Consider the following 16399-nt stretch of genomic DNA (forward strand, 5'->3'; position numbering starts at 1 on the left):
CCATCAGGCGGGGGTCAAACACCAAGGGGGAGAAAGAGGGGTTGGGGGATGGTGAGGAGGGTATTATTACGTGTCCATGACCTGACCCTGTGTTTCATATTCATCTTCATTGATGCAATTTATTTGTATAAATATAAAATAACAAAAGTGTTTGTTAAATATCCTAATGATCAATCAATCGATAAAGCAACAGATAATGGCAATGTGTGTGACATCATAGGGAGCATGGATTTATTTATTGGTATGCAGCCTGCAGCTGGTTGGCTGCATCATTTATTGTTTTTGCCTGCTCAGTTGACGCAATGCCCCTGTTCCCAGCACACTGATACTCATTTCGCCGACCACAAAAGGATGACTGGATGAGTCAACACCACCTGGTGTTAATTAAACAGCTTGACAGCGGCTTGAACTCAACACCCGATGATCTTAAGCCAGCTGTCCTTGACCGTTAAGCCAATACACAGGTGTATGGATGATACAGGTATGTAATAGCAGTGGGCCATAGTAGCAGGGTTTGTAGTGAACGGAATCAACTGGCGACACTACGCGCTCTACAGATGCCGTTCCACATTTCTAATCGATCGATTTATGATTTTATCCAATGATTGATGAAACACCGAAAATTAAATCAACATCTGAAATCAGTGAAATGATCAATTTATTCAATCAATGGGAAGGAAGGAAAAACAGGAAGTGATTCCGACACTTTGACAACATGACGTCCACTTGATTCACTTTGATTCCAAACGGTCCAAACATCTGAGGTCAAGTCCTGTGACGTGGACGAAGGACAACGACTGATGAATCGAAATTATTGAAACAAACAAAAGGCAACTGTCACGTCATCTCTTTCGGGAGAGTTGTAAGGGGATACTGAAGATCAGGGAAGGAAAGATCATTGCCACTTACATCAATTGAATGTCAATGGCGAGTCAAACCGAAAATTAAAAACAATAACAAAGCAACCTTCTTCTCTTATACCAAGTACAGGGACTTCTTCTCTTATACCGAGTACAGGGAAGTACCGACCACCTTAGGGATAACGTGAGACCCTCTTATCTGGTCTACAACTGCTTGAGCAGTGCATGAGGAGCCATTAGGGAGTTTCTATCAGATCTCGCAGAAGGAAACTCCAAGGAGGGAAAACCCGTCTGTCTTCCCTTTTCCCCCATGATAAGCCTCACCCCCCCCCCAAATGGTCACTTTTCACCATGAAAAGGGCACCCTTTCTATGACATCACCCATTCTATGACATCACCCAGTCAACATTTTCATTCAGTCATTTCCACATTTGTGCTGTTGTCTGTCTGACTCTGCTGTTTGACAAAAGGGTTGTCGATGTAACTGCACCTGTGTGCGAGTAGTGTTACTTGGTAAAAATAAATAATTTGTCAATTATAAATTAATTACACGAGGAATCAAAGAGAGATGTCGGGATGGACCTTGCATATCGTCATAGTACCATCCCTACCTTGTTTAAATACCTTTTGGTGTGACCATCCCCACCTGCTTATTCATTCATTTAAATGTTTTTACACATGTTGAACTTAAGGGAAGAAACTGAATTCTCATCGAATAAATGGAAAAGGGTATTTGGACTTTAGATACATTTAATAATTTATATTCGTCTATAAATAACTATAATCAGATTAAAGTTCCAATTTACATTGAACTCGGAAAGTAATCAAAGATAAAGGTTGAAATGATTGGGAAAAACAAACATTTTAATGGTTAACACCTGTACACCTGATCATAAGACGGACAAAGAATAAACTCTCACAGGTGATGTGAAGAACTTCAAACAAGAGGAACAACAAACACAGTAATGGGATTAAAGATATCCCAAAGTTTGAGAAGCAAAATAGAATTCCAGTTCATGTTTACACTTTTAATAAATAAAAATGAATCGTGTGTGTGTGTTTGAGTGCGTGTTTATTTGTTTGAGTGTGTGTGTGTGTGTGTGTGTGTGTGTGTGTGTGTGTGTGTGTGTGTGTGTGTGTGTGTGTGTGTGTGTGTGTGTGTGTGTGTGTGTGTGTGTGTGTGTGTGTGTGTGTGCAACCACCTCCATTTTGAAGGGTTATGTTTGTTTGAGCAAGTTGTGACGTTTTCTTGTTCTCAGAGTTTCGTTCCGAGGGTTCTTTTCAGGATCATCACTTCACACCAGACAGTCTCCAACTGTAGTTAGTTTGCAGTAATATGAATTCCCAGGGATGTTTTTGAAGGTCTCAGTGAGATTCTTGTTCATCACTCCAGTTGCTGCAAAGATCCCTGGCACAATGTCGACACTCCTCAACTTCCAGGTAATTTTCACTTCATTTTCCAGATCCAGGTATTTGGTTATTTCCCTGATAACACGTCGCTGCGTCCTGTTGTATCTTAGTGTGTATTTTTTGATGACGAGACAAATTTGATGAATCAGAAAATGTCTTGTTACAAAAAGAACACTTGTAGGGTTTTTCCCCGGGATGTATTCGTTGATGTCGATGTAAAGTTGATGAATCAGCAAATGCCTTGAGACACACACAACACTTGTAGGGTTTATCCGCGGTGTGTATGTTTCGATGACGATGTAAAGTTGATGAATTAGTAAATGCCTTGGGGCAAAAAGAACACTTGTAGGGTTTATCCCCAGTGTGTATGTTTCGATGACGATGTAAAGATGATGAATTAGTAAATGCCTTGAGGCAAAAAGAACACTTGTAGGGTTTAATCCCGGAATGTATTCGTTCATGTTGATGTAAAGATGATGATTGAGTAAATGCCTTATTACAAACAGAACACTTGTAGGGTTTTTCCCCGGAATGTACTCGTTGATGTCGATGTAAAGTTGATGAATCAGCAAATGCCTTGAGACACACACAACACTTGTAGGGCTTATCCCCAGTATGTATGTTTCGATGATGATGTAAAGTTGATGAATTAGTAAATGCCTTCGGGCAAAAAGAACACTTGTAGGGTTTATCCGCGGTGTGTATGTTTCGATGACGATGTAAAGTTGATGAATTAGTAAATGCCTTCGGGCAAAAAGAACACTTGTAGGGTTTATCCCCAGTGTGTATGTTTCGATGACGATGTAAAGATGATGAATTAGTAAATGCCTTGGGGCAAAAAGAACACTTGTAGGGTTTAATCCCGGAATGTATTCGTTCATGTTGATGTAAAGATGATGATTGAGTAAATGCCTTATTACAAACAGAACACTTGTAGGGTTTTTCCCTGGAATGTACTCGTTGATGTCGATGTAAAGTTGATGAATCAGCAAATGCCTTGAGACACACACAACACTTGTAGGGCTTATCCCCAGTGTGTATGTTTCGATGATGATGTAAAGTTGATGAATTAGTAAATGCCTTCGGGCAAAAAGAACACTTGTAGGGTTTATCCCCAGTGTGTATGTTTCGATGACGATGTAAAGTTGATGAATTAGTAAATGCCTTGGGGCAAAAAGAACACTTGTAGGGTTTATCCCCTGAATGTATCCGTTCATGTTGATGTAAAGCTGATGCTTGAGTAAATGCCTTGTTACAAACAGAACACTTGTAGGGTTTATCCCCGGAATGTACTCGTTCATGTTGATGTAAAGATGATGATTGAGTAAATGCCTTATTACAAACAGAACACTTGTAGGGTTTATCCCTGGAATGTACTCGTTCATGTTGATGTAAAGATGATGATTGAGTAAATGCCTTATTACAAACAGAACATTTGAAGGGTTTATCCCCGGAATGTACTCGTTTATGTCGATGTAAAGTTGAGGAATCAGCAAATGCTTTGTTACACACACAACACTTGTAGGGTTTATCCCCGGTGTGTATGTTTCGATGATGATGTAAAGTTGATGAATTAGTAAATGCCTTCGGGCAAAAGGAACACTTGTAGGGTTTATCGCCAGTGTGTATGTTTCGATGACGATGTAAAGTTGATGAATGAGTAAATGCTTTCGGGCAAAAAGAACACTTGTAGGGTTTATCCCCGGTGTGTATGTTTCGATGACAATGTAAAGTTGATGAATCAGAAAACTCCTTCGAGCACACGGAATATTTGAAGGATTTTTTCCCGGAATGTAATCTTGTATGACGATATAAATTTGATGAAGTAGTAAAAGTCTTGTTACACACGGAAGACTTGTCGTGTTTCTCGTTTCCTTGGATGTGCTTGATCGCCTTTAAACAACCTTTGTGGTTCTTGGAAGAGATGATGCTCGATTTGTGATTGTCCCGACAACAAGGCATTTTCTGATTGAAATGATCTTCTGTGTCGAACTGAGTAGAGTTGGTAAAAGAAATGATTTTCATTTCTAAATCTGCAAAGACAATGAAACACGAAACTAACCGGAAAGCATCAGAAAATGCATCATTCGACCCCTCCACCCCCCCCCCCCACACAGCCCTGCAGACCCTCTTAGACCCCGATATATCTGTCTATAATTCCAGCAATCTCTTTGTATGTGTGTGTGTCTGTGACCGCTGTTTCTCGACAACCACTGGTCCGATCTCATTGAAACTTGCCAGGTATATTGCTGGGGACCTGAGTACGTGCCTTTTCAAGGTTTGATATGAATCGGACAAGTGGTTCCCAAGTTATGGCCATTTATTTACCAAACCAATGACAGGACACGTTGATGCGTTGGCGTGGCCGTTGGGGAGGAGATCCTCAGCCGCGTTCCCCATTACTGGTTACAACGTACGGACTTCCCGATAGTGATGACTTACTGCATTCTAATAATTTCTCGATTTCTTATGCGTATTTATAGATAAACACAATGCCCCCAATCCAGTCGTCGGTTACGAGAGCGAAGGAATGGCCTGTGTATTTGTTTGAGTTTTGTTTTTTTTGCACATACGGCCACGCACGTACAGGCCCGCGAGAGCGAAGGAATGGCCTGTGTGGTTGTTGTTTCTGGCACGCGGTTTGAATGTTTTTAATTTTTTTGCACATACGGCCACGCATGTACGGCCACGCACGTATGGGCACGGGAGAGCGAAGGAACGGCTGTGTGTGGTTGTTGTTTCTGGCACGCGGTTTGAAAGTTTTTTGTTATTTTTTTTGCATGTGCGGCCACGCACGTATGGGCACGCGAGAGCGAAGGAACGGCCTGTGTGGTTGTTGTTTCTGGAACGTGGTTTGAAAGTTTTTTGTTTTTTTTTTGCACGTACGGCCACGCATGCACTAGTATTTTTTAATGTTGTAAAGAAACTTGGGGTGAATGTTGTTGTCAAGTTTCAATGAAATTGTGTCATTTTGGAGAAGAAAGCAAACACATATTTTGGGGGGTGTCAATGCAAATTTCTCCAAAATTAGCATAATGGGATTGAGGGTGACAAAAAAAATGTTGCCAATTAAACTTGATTGAAATTACCTTGAAAAATTAAATGTTTTTTGCATACAATACAATGTTACGTAATAACTCTTTCATGGGAAATGCACTCAAATACAACATGATTATTACATTTATGTACTTAAACATGTATTTATTTTAATAATACATATTTGCATTTTAAATGATCTTGTATCCCTTGACTGTATTGGAAGGATACCAGTCTGATAAGTAAAAACAACCCTTGTTGCCAAAAACAGATGAGTCTTCCAAATTATCTTTAATCTTCATTCAGTATAATAGAATCACCTCGTATTTTATTTGGCTTATTAAGGGATTCCTGCATATAAATAATTATATCCTGGTGCCTGAACGTCTGGCTGGAAACAAGAGTCCAGCTTAAATGGAATGTTTGTGAAAATAATGACCAAAACTCCCATCAACCTTCAGGTCATAAATATTCCTTATCCCTGCAAAATTAAGCTGAACTATTCCTTTAAGATTATTCCTTAAAGTGAGTAATTATTTCCCCTGAACCCCAAAAATGTCAGCTCTGGGGTCAGCATGTCTGGAGGATGAACAGACATTGTCTCACTGAATACAAAATAAGAATTCAAACTTTCCATGGACTGCAGGATCAGACGAACACTTATTGAAGCGCCTTTGAAATCTCCATATCAATATGTTCGTGTTTGTATTTGTTTTGTTTCAATAAATCACTCAAATATACAGAAGGAATTGAAAATTCTTCGACAGGAGCAACCCACCCGAAGACCCCTCAGACATCGATTTTTTAAAATGCTGTTTACAGACTTTACAACGTCATGGGTGATGAAGGTTGTGGTCAAGTATACACTTTTATATATACACTCGGTGAATGCACCCGGCGTTGCCCGGGAAAAACTAGGAAGAAGAAAGGGGTAAATTGCGGTGCTTCATATATATATCACATTTAATTTGGACACATTTAACATTTCTTTGTCGTTTTTAGCGTTCGTCATCACTGCTCATGAGGCTGTCACGGAGAGTGTCGTAGTTACCAGCAAGGTAGTTATTTTGCTCCCAGCGGATAACGCCCAGTCACTCTGTCTCGATCTTGTAGTAGACATCGTCCAGAAGCTGATGAAAGAGTCGTCGCATCTGCAGTATGTGGTTGCTCTCTCTCACCCTGATGTGGTAGCTGTGGTACTGCAGCTGTGTGAGTTTTCGTCCATCCTGTCCAGTCGCAGTCCTGGCCACCAGATGGATGCTGTCGCCATCTGTTCCATGTGGCAACACAATGGGATACTGGAGTGCATCATAAGATGCATGCTGCTCACTGATGCCTCATCGCGAAGTCTGAGGATAATGTCTCTGGGTACTTTTGGCTCATTGTCTATCAGGATGGCGACTTCTGGTGCAGACTGGGAGATGTAGCAGCATCTGTGCTCTCCTTGGGGTCGCTTCTTCTCTCTGATGATGATCTTGCGCTCTTCAGAGTTGCCTCCTTCTGCAAGTACATCCCTTGCAGTCTTGAGCCCACGGACCAGATGGTTATTCTCGTGAAACCACTTTGTGAGCATCTCAAGGATGTGTGGTTTGAGGCCGCTGTGGTTCCTGGCAGCCAGCTCCTTGGCGTGTAAGTCCAGGAAGTAGACCTGTAGGAACTTTGGCTGGCCCTCTTCAGGCGGGAGCGAGCTTCCAAAGTGATGGAACGCTTGACCTTGGATCCGGATGCTCGGGTTCCAGCCCTGGACTTCAGCTTCCTTGTGCCCTTAGCTCGTCATCGCAAAGCTGCCATTACACGTCCGAATGTTGTCAAGGCAGTGCTTGCTGAGGGGACCTTCGCCTGAGACAAGTTCCTTCAGCAAGGGAGGAAGGGCAGGAGAGGGCTCAAGAACGACCTTCCCATCGCTGCAGCACACACCCTTGGTCTCTCCCTCGAACTTGTAAGCAGAATAGTGGGTGCAGACTTGGTCCATTCGGCTGATGTCTGCATGAGTTGTGGGGTCAGCCGGATCGTACGTGGATGCCACCCTGTTGGCATTGTGCTCTTGTGCCCGGGCCAGTGCTCGTGCTTCTGCAGCGCGGTGACGCATTGCCTCAAGTCTTGCATCACACTCTTCCTCAGTCTCATTTGCTCGCCACTGTTGTTGCCGCTGTGCCTGCTCATTGAGCCTGACATCTTGCTCCTCTTCAGTCTCCTATTGTCTTGGTGTGTTTTCGCTTTGCTGCAGCTGCCTTGGCACCAATGGAGCTCCTCCTTTTTCGGGGCATCGAAAATCAGAAAGTCCAATTTTTCATCAGAAACTTTGTAAACGTTTCCTCGTCTATCCATCATCCACTGGTCTGTCCATCCACTGGTCTGTCCATCCACTGGTCTGTCCATCCACTGGTTTGTCCATCCACTGGTCTGTCCATCCACTGGTTTGTCCATCCACTGGTCTGCCTTTGTCTTATTTTGATCAGTTTGTGAATAAAAAAGTCACGACGCGGAAAATCAATCAATTGCAGAAGAAAAATTAAACGGAAAAAAAAACCGACGATGTTTTTTTTTTCGTTTTTTTTTAAACATCTAAGGTGTGCTGGAGTACCTGTGTGACGTGCTGATTCCGAATATGACTTTAGTTTTGCTCTGTGATGCGTAGTTCTCGAGTTATAAGAGGACAAACATACGTACAAGACTACTATATATATTGTTGTGGTTGACGAAATTCACAAACCACCATTCAGGTCCCTTCGGTGAGATATCTCGGAAAGTATATGTGTAGTTAGGCCCAAACCCGTTGTCTAGAGGGAATAAATGTCATTCAAGAGGGCTGCGACTCTTCAGGATAGCCGTTTTTCTTTTACTATCTTTATTTTGGACCAGCCGCCATTATTATCACCACCAACCACGTCTCAACAGCCATCACAACAACAACCACCAACCACAACGCCGCTTCACCACAACCGCCACGACCTTTACCGTCACAACTCGCCACCATCGCATCACCGTCATCTCGCGCCACTCGTGGGCACCGATGCTGGACTCGTGTAGGGCGTGCACCGAGCAGCGTGTTCAAAAGCATCGCGGACTTACCGCAGAAAAACGGATCAAAAACGACTCACGCCCACTTTTGTTCCGTCCAATCGGTGAGCGAGGGGCGGTTTGGCCCCGCCTCCAGGGCGTTGGAGGGCGGTCGCTATATGCAAATTCATGGATCAAAAAGCATTCACGCCCACTTTTCCTCGGGCCAATGGGGAGCGAGGTGAAAGGTCGGAGGCAGAGGGTCAAAGATGAAAGAGCGAAGCCACGGGGCTTATAAAAACGACTGCGTTCGTCAGTCGAGGGGCAGTTGGGAGTTCGCGGAGTCGGAGTGAAGAGGACGGAGCTGTGGAGAGGCGGCGGCGGCGAAGGCGGTTGAGGGGGTGCTCGCGTCGGATTCGGTGAACTGCGGAGGGAAAGGCCGACGGCGCGACCGAGGTCGTGGTGGAGACGCTCGTCGCGGGACCCGAGATTCTTCTGAAATCCTCCTTTCCCCGAGCATCAGCAACCCCCTCCTGTTTCCCCCCGCGCTGAGAGAGTGCGACAAAAGGGGGCCCCCTTCCCACCCCCTGCCAGCCACTGTCCGCGAGGCCCGCGGAGTTGAGGCACCACCGCCACTTCGCGTCTCATCATCAGACGGGTAGGCCCGACACGGTCTCGGCCCCAGGCCCGCCTACCCCCTCATCCTGGAGGGTGGTTCTCTTTTCTTTTGCTTTGGGAATATGTGTTGTCGGCGCCGTCTGTGAAGTAAAATTGTATAAGTGTTGCCGAGTGCCCGGTAGTCGGATAGATCTGCATTGTCGCATTTGCTTTTTGTCTTCTTCTTTTCCATGTGCTTTTGGTGGAATTGCATATGTGTGCTTCCCGTGTGCCGCGAAATAAATGTGCTTATTGTTGAACTGTTTTCCCGCTTCGCTTCGTCATTTCTTTCATTGAATCCCCATCTTGCTTCACGTAAAGGGTTGGTCGTGGGCTAAGACGCCCGATAATTAATCGAACCGTCGAGGCCGACGAATAACACCGCTCGGTTATCCCGATAGTACGGAATGGGTCGCTTAAGTGGCCCGTGTCCGAAGTCGACCTGCGGCGAGGTGCGATCGCCCAGTCTACCCTCCGTGTGGGTACTTAGGTAGGTCGAATTTGGCGAGCAACCCTATCCCACGCGGGGGCCGATTGGCTCGATCGCGGTGAGACCGAAAGGTCCACCCGTGACTGGTTCCCGGCGTTAGTCCGAGAGGGTCACGACTGGATTGTCCGTCCGGTGGGCGACGTGCCGCGATTCGAGTTACGTGGCCGTCAGCACGCCGGCGGGCGCGAATCCGCAACAATATATATATATATATATATATATATATATATATATATATATATATATATATATATATATATATATATATATATATATATATATACTGTATGTATTGATCTGGATGATATCTCACCTCTGTGCTCCGTTTCTTTTTCTTTCCCCACAACGGTCATTAGAGTGTAACGGTTGTGGAAATTCGCATTACACCATAAAGAGTCCTCAGGTGAGATATATAGGTAAGTTCATGTGTAGTTAGCCCAAACCCATTGTATGGAGGGAATATGTGTGATTCATCCGGGCTGCGACACTTTGAGTTCGCCATTTTTCTTTCTCTATTGTTATTTTCGACCATTAAGCCGCCAACAACGCAAACAGCCACTACCTTTACCTTCACAACTCCATCCCGCAAACATCGCTTCACTGCCATTCCCAAACGACGCCCGCCAACCACCAAACCACCACAGAAAACCCCCCACCACCTTCGCCTATCTCCTTCTCCAACCATCGACCACACCACCAGTAAACACCAAACGTCATGCTGTTCAGGGCCCGTTTGGCGATTGGTGCCGAACGCATCGAACCGCGAGCGCGAATGGCTGCCTTTCCGAGGGAGAAATTCGGATCAGGAAGGCTTCATGCCCCCTTTTTCTCCGTCCAATGGGCGAGCGTTGGGCGGTATAGCCCCGCCTCCAACGTGATGAACGTGGATTCTTTACGAGAGGAATTCGGATCAAGCAGGGTTCACGCCCCCTTTTTGGCGCACCAATGGCTGAACAGAGGGTGGCGTGGCCGCGCCTCCAATCGCGTTTTGATCCTGAAATTTGCATATAGGCTCCTCCTGTGGCCTATAAAGACGCGAGCATAAGGCGACTCGGAGAGTTCGCGCAGTTGAATTGCAGGCGGCTGGTTGGGGCAAGAGAAGAGTTCAAGTTCGAGTCAAGTGAAGATGGCGGTCGGCAACGAGGTTGCGGTGTGGGGGTCGCTCGTCTCGTCGCGGGGTCTAAGCCAGCCAGCTATTCCCCTCTCCCTGAGCATCAGTAATTTCCCCCACCCCCCCCATCCGCGCTGAGATAGTGCCGGGGGGCCCCGTTCCTCCCCCACCCTAAACGTGGTGCCAACAAAACTGCTTGCGCGGAACACGTCGGAGAGGCCTCGCCGACCACGCTAGGGGCACAGAATCGGGGCGCAGCTGCACGAACATTGCGGCTTGCCCGCCATCGCGTCACGAGGACACGGGTAAGACCTTCTCGGTCTCGTGGACCTGGCCGCTCCTCCAGGATCCACGCACATTTGGTCCACGGACCTGTCTGCCTCCTTGCCTGTGAAGGTGGCTTTCTTTCCTTTGCTTTTTGTATGAGTGATGTGGCGCCGAGTCCCGACAAGTAGAACTGTATGTGTTGTAAATAATTGCCCTTTTATTCGGTCGTATTGCATTTGCTTTTGTTGCATTTTGTCTTGACTGTAATATACGTGCCCTCCGTGTTTCCGTAATAAATGTGCATTGCTTGTTGAAATGTTTCCCGCTTTGCTTCGTCTCCTTCCTTTTATGAATCTCCATCTTGCATCACGTAAGGGATTCGTAGTGGGTTTCAACATCCCGGTAATTAATCGGAACCGTCAAGGCCGACGATAACTCCGCTCGGTTATCCCTGTTATACGGAACGAACTGCTTAAGCGGTTCGTGTCCGGAGTCTGCCTGTGGTGTGGTCCAACTCCCCGGTACGCTACTCGCGCAAGTACTTCGGTAAATCGACCATTCGGCGATCGGACCCTATTTCGCGCCGGTAGAATGCGGACTGAGTTGTGGTGAGGTTAAATCCCCACCCGTGACTGGCTCCGGGCGATAGTTCCCGGAGGATCACGACTGAATTGTCCATTCCGGTGGGCGAGGCGGCCGCTTTTGGCTACACGCGGTCGATTGCACGCCGGCGGGCGCGAATTCGCAACAATATCAACCAACATTGCTCGAGGACTCCGCAGCCCCCTTGGACAGGACACTGCCTTTTCACCATGTCCTGCTTCTTGATGGTGTCATGCGCAGCCATGGATGGGTTTCTGCACGGAGTGAGTGTCCTCCTCCAGGTGTTCGTGACAGTTGGTGTAACCCAGTGGACCTCCTACAGACCTACACCAACACCACCGCCAGTCAATGGCCCACGTGGCAGGGTAGTGTCCTCCTCCAGGTGTTCGTGACAGTTTGTGGAACCCAGTGGACCTCCTACACCAACACCACCACCAGTCAATGGCCCAGGTGGCAGGGCAGTGTCCGACGGCAATGGGACCAACGGCAGGATGGGCCAAGACGGCTCCAAGTTTGTCACGACCCGTGAGTCCGTCGAGGACTCCACCAATATCCCGAGATCAAATGCCACCACAGGGCCAAGCAGCAGGGACACGTCATGCTCTAAATGCAGGTTCAACGGCGTGATGTTGGACAACACCATGAAAGCAGTTTTCAGTCCGCCCGTCCACCCTTGGACACCGCCGTGTGGACCGTCCGACATCTCTGCTGGGATGTCCTCATCACGTCGCTCGGGGCCGTGTCCGTCGGGATGCACCACGTGCCCACGATCCATGTGGAAGGTCACGTGAGGAGCACGACCAGCGATTTGCAGCCTGCCCGAGGTAGTTCGCCAGGTCAAAGACTCAGGTTCCCAGGCCGCAATTTCCCCTCAGACGAACGAACGATCAAATGTTTGCGAAAAAGGCGCGTTCGGTCCATCAAACACCACAATGAAGGATTTGTCGTGTTGGAGTGGGGTGGGTGGCAGATTCGTCATAAAACAAAACGAGTCAACAAACTGCCTGACGAATCGGCTTTGATGAACTCAACGGTCCATCAGACGGAAACGGGTTATTTCCTGGATTGGCGGTGACGTCACACTGCGTCACCCTATCGCATCACTTCCTTATTCCTCTCGTGGAACCGTCTGGGATGTAATTGTGTGGACAACACGTTTGTTTGTACCCAGAGTGTCTTGGCAGGTAAAACACCACTTGGTGCTTCATGGTGAATTGGAAACCTCAACAAGGGCTGAACCGTTCACGTTTTGTATCCACTGATCGGATTCGAACCTGAACCAACATCGAATCGGCTTGTTCTTGTCACCAAACCAAATCATCCACAACTTTTAAAAATAACATGATGCGTCTCGTTTTTGTCCCCGGCTCTCAATGGTGAAGAATAACTTACGATATTAAATAATTCTCGTGTCCGTATCCGGATCTTCACTAAAATCGAATCAATTTGTCCTTGTCACACACCTCACCTGTCCACCAAATTCCGTCCAAATCCATCCGCAACTTCTGAAGATATCCTGTTCACAGACAGACAGACAGACATGAGTGAAAACATAACCTCCGTCCACCCTGGGTGATGGAGGGAACAACGAGATGTGAAGAGGAGGGATGAGCAGGGATTTCCCCGACACGGTGATGACGTCATACTGCACGTGACACCCCGTCCCCAGCTTGACCCCTCCCCTCCCGGATCCCTCCCCACTCACCGCCCGGACGTTTCCACTCCTGACGGTGGAGGAATTGTGCTGCGGTCAGCAACGTGTCCATGTTGATCGCTGTTTATTCAAATGGAGCATCCCGGGTCTCAGGGGTACCTCGAGTACCCTTCCCCTCCACCACAGCTGCCTCCAAGGTCCGATTCCCTTCGATCGGCGATGCACCCGCTGCCTGAGCCCCGACCTCACCAAGCCGTGCTCGCTCACCACTCCCCTCCTCGAGGGCCGAATGGGGCTTAAACCCACTTATCATGTCTCCGACAAACGAATCACCCAACGTCCCGTCCGTTGAGGACTCCACACGATCAGTCCAGACACAGGAACGTGATGCACGAAACTTCACCGGCACATCGTCGGTAAAATGGTGGAAGATGGGAGTGCGAGGGCGGAGCACGTAGCGCCAGTGGACGAGTCACAAAACCCGGACTGGATCTTTGGATTGGGAATGACCTTCACCCGGTACGTTTGGATTCGGAGCGACTTTTACACCAAACCTTTTGCAAATGATGTGACGTGGGATTGATATTAAATAAACCGGATGATTGATTGATATCTTCTTGTATTCTCTCACGTTGTAGTCATTTCCGGATCTCAAACGTGGGATTGTGCAAACTCCCGCGATGAGGCTGTCTTTGGATCTCTCACTCTTTCACCCAGTCAGGTCGGTGGTCTTTCTGTCTTCTAACGTCTCCTCTCCGACCTTGCCCCCCCCCCAACCCCGCTCTGTCTGCGATATGCCCCCAATATTTCCGCAGGGAGCTCAAGGTCCGCCAACAAACCCCTTCTGGTAAAACGACCAAAATCACGAATCACTGCTCACCTTCACTCTTTCATTCCTCTTTTTCCGCCTTCGGAACAAACTCCAACGCTCTCTTCACTCCCACTCTTCCCTCCAGGTCTTCAAAATAGCTGTTCACCACAATATCTTATGAGGCTATTTACCACAATATCAAATAGCTGTTCACCACAATATCAAAATAGCTGTTCACCCCCACCCCCATCCAAATCCTCGATCTTTTCTACTCCGTTAATCCACCTCAAAACCCACCTCCTTCAAATTCCCTGCTTTCCTTCCTGAAAGTCCCTGTAATCTCCATCTTGGATACTCCATGTTCCCTGCCCAATCGCTCTCCCTTCTACAGATCTCCTCATGTCTCCGTTTTGTCCTCTTGTCTCCTGCTCCCCTTGTTGTATGTTCTTTCTGTGTTAGCTCTCACAAGAGCCTCGACATTGAAAACAAAATAATAATAACAATTCTGGAGACAGCAATGGTTCACGAGCGGTATTTGACGATGAAGATTGTTTCAGAAGTCACGGATGAGACAATGTGATAATGTTTGACCAACTTATAAAAATGATCAACATGATGTGGTACGAGTGACAGGTGATTAGTTGCAAAATGTCGAAAACCCGGTTTCTTTCAACAACTTAAAAAATTTGACCTTTGCATAACCTTTAAAGGTCACAAAACAATGTTGTGGACATTAAAATAAGGAAACGATATGTGCTATAGCTTATTAGAGTGAGTTCGTCGAAGAAGGTCGAAAACCCGGTTCGATTCCCACAACTTTGAAAATTTGACCTTTGTGAACTTTAAAGGTCAAGGATTATGACCTTTGGTGCAAAACTTCGTCTGGAACATTCCAGGAACAATATAACGTCATATAGGCTATATGGCATTTCGCTCTCCTCGGATAATTATCCATACTTTGATGAAATCAGCGTAAAAACAAACTTGAAGGGGGAGCCACGGGCAAGGTGTTCGAGATAGAGCAAAATGGTTTCAAAACTTTAGGTGGGGAATGACCTCAAGATTATGCAGAAAAAACATTGTCATCCGAGCTCTCAAAATTTGGGCGGTCGTATGATTTTTATGTCAAAATTCGAAATTTTCTGAGTTCGTGACCTTGTGACCTTGACCTTGGGACGAAAATGAAAAATCGAGCTCCGTGGGGCTATGCAGGTGCCATTGGACTAACCAAATACCGAAACCCCTTTCAGATTCGACAAACACCCTCGGAGAAGATGCAAATTGAAATCGGCTTCCCCTAAAAACACATGTTTTTTTGGGCGTGGCTCCGCCCGTAATGGACGCACCATGCCCATTTTCAGGAAAACACAACGAGATCATGATATGAACCTCCCACCAAAATTTTATCAGGATCGGATCAAAACCCACGGAGCTATGCTCGGGACAGACAGACAGACAGACAGACAGACAGACAGACAGACAGATAGACAGACAGACACACAACAACAACGAATATAGTGGTCACTTATTTTTTTCGTGAAAATATTTTTTCGTGAACCAATAACAATTGATGTGAAACTTCAGCAGATTTTGTGAAACTGAGTGATGTTGAGTTGGGGTCCAAAAAGACCCCAGTTGGTAAGATTCGGTTGTAAATATTGTTATGCATTTCAGAAACCGGTCTGATGAATGCATCCACACATCCAGGTCCTCAGACAGTTATTTCCTTAAATGCATGTTCAGATTAGCCCCATCCCCATGTCTAATGGGATTTTCAATGTGATGCGTTGAGAAGGGTAAAGGATAGATCCCCTCTCTTATGGGAAGCTTTTTTTCTTTACAACAGACACGTTTACACACATTTCTTTCGCGAGCGCCCGCCCTTATTTTTCCTCAGCAACGTTCTTTCACGAGCGCCGACGCCCGCCTTTTTTGAGAGCACACGGGTCGTCATGGTAACCGTGGCGCGAACTGCGCCCACCGAGACGGCCGGCAAATATAAAACGAATTGGGGGTCCGTTCTGAGGAAGAAAGCGGGGCGAAAAGAAAGCCAGAGAGGAAGAAGAGAAGCGAGCAAGAAGAGGGTTTAAGCACGCAAAAGAGGAGAAGAAAGCGAGCGTGTGGTGCACGTGTGGGTGTGAGCAGCACCAGCGGCGAGTGAGGCACGGGTCGGTCACCAACAAGTGAGGGGCGGGTCAGTCACCGACGGACCGTGTGGGTCACTGGATGTCACCAGTTTCGTGAAGTGTGAGAAGCTGCCCGTGTCGCAGCACCAGGGTCGAAACACGCTACAGACGATCTCGGTGCCCTCGCAGACGCAGGCTGGGTGCTGACGACGGACGTGACACGCACGCACACATTGCAGGACGTTTTTGCTTCACCGACGACGACTCTCTGGTGGGCTGAACGATTCTTCTCCCCCCCCCCCCCCGTGAATGATCTGTTGGGTACCCTTGTCTGTGTTTAGCTGTAAGAAAGTCAACCCCGATAAGCATCTGCT

At 46.9% G+C, this 16399-nt stretch overlaps 2 protein-coding genes across 7 annotated transcripts in view; one reads left to right on the forward strand and one right to left on the reverse strand.

The window, feature by feature from the left end:
- Positions 1–1961: 1961 nt before the first annotated feature.
- The window catches only part of LOC147006603 (uncharacterized), a 40217-nt gene continuing 25779 nt past the window's right edge, over positions 1962–16399 (reverse strand). The window contains exons 1-3 of one of the 5 annotated variants that reach the window (XM_085868403.1): positions 13140–13607; positions 12903–12950; positions 1962–4303 (exon numbers count right to left, since the gene is read on the reverse strand). In XM_085868403.1, the coding sequence (XP_085724529.1) occupies positions 2313–4303; positions 12903–12950; positions 13140–13200 (2100 nt within the window). In that variant the 5' untranslated portion in view covers positions 13201–13607 and the 3' untranslated portion in view covers positions 1962–2312. Of the gene's footprint in view, positions 4304–12897; positions 12951–13139; positions 13608–16047; positions 16180–16399 lie in introns of those variants that run through there. The other 4 variants (XM_085868405.1, XM_085868407.1, XM_085868404.1 and 1 more) reach the window with 4 other exon arrangements.
- The window catches only part of LOC147006604 (uncharacterized), a 52208-nt gene continuing 51984 nt past the window's right edge, over positions 16176–16399 (forward strand). For both annotated transcript variants that reach the window (XM_085868411.1, XM_085868412.1), the window contains exon 1: positions 16176–16296. The gene's annotated coding sequence lies outside the window, so the exon portion shown is untranslated. The remainder of the gene's footprint in view (positions 16297–16399) is intronic.

Source organism: Eptatretus burgeri, unplaced genomic scaffold (assembly GCF_056783735.1).
Source record: "Eptatretus burgeri isolate ZD-2024b unplaced genomic scaffold, Ebu_testis_v1 Ebu_testis_scaffold_3161, whole genome shotgun sequence".
In the NCBI taxonomy this organism is placed as follows: Eukaryota; Metazoa; Chordata; class Myxini; order Myxiniformes; family Myxinidae; genus Eptatretus; species Eptatretus burgeri.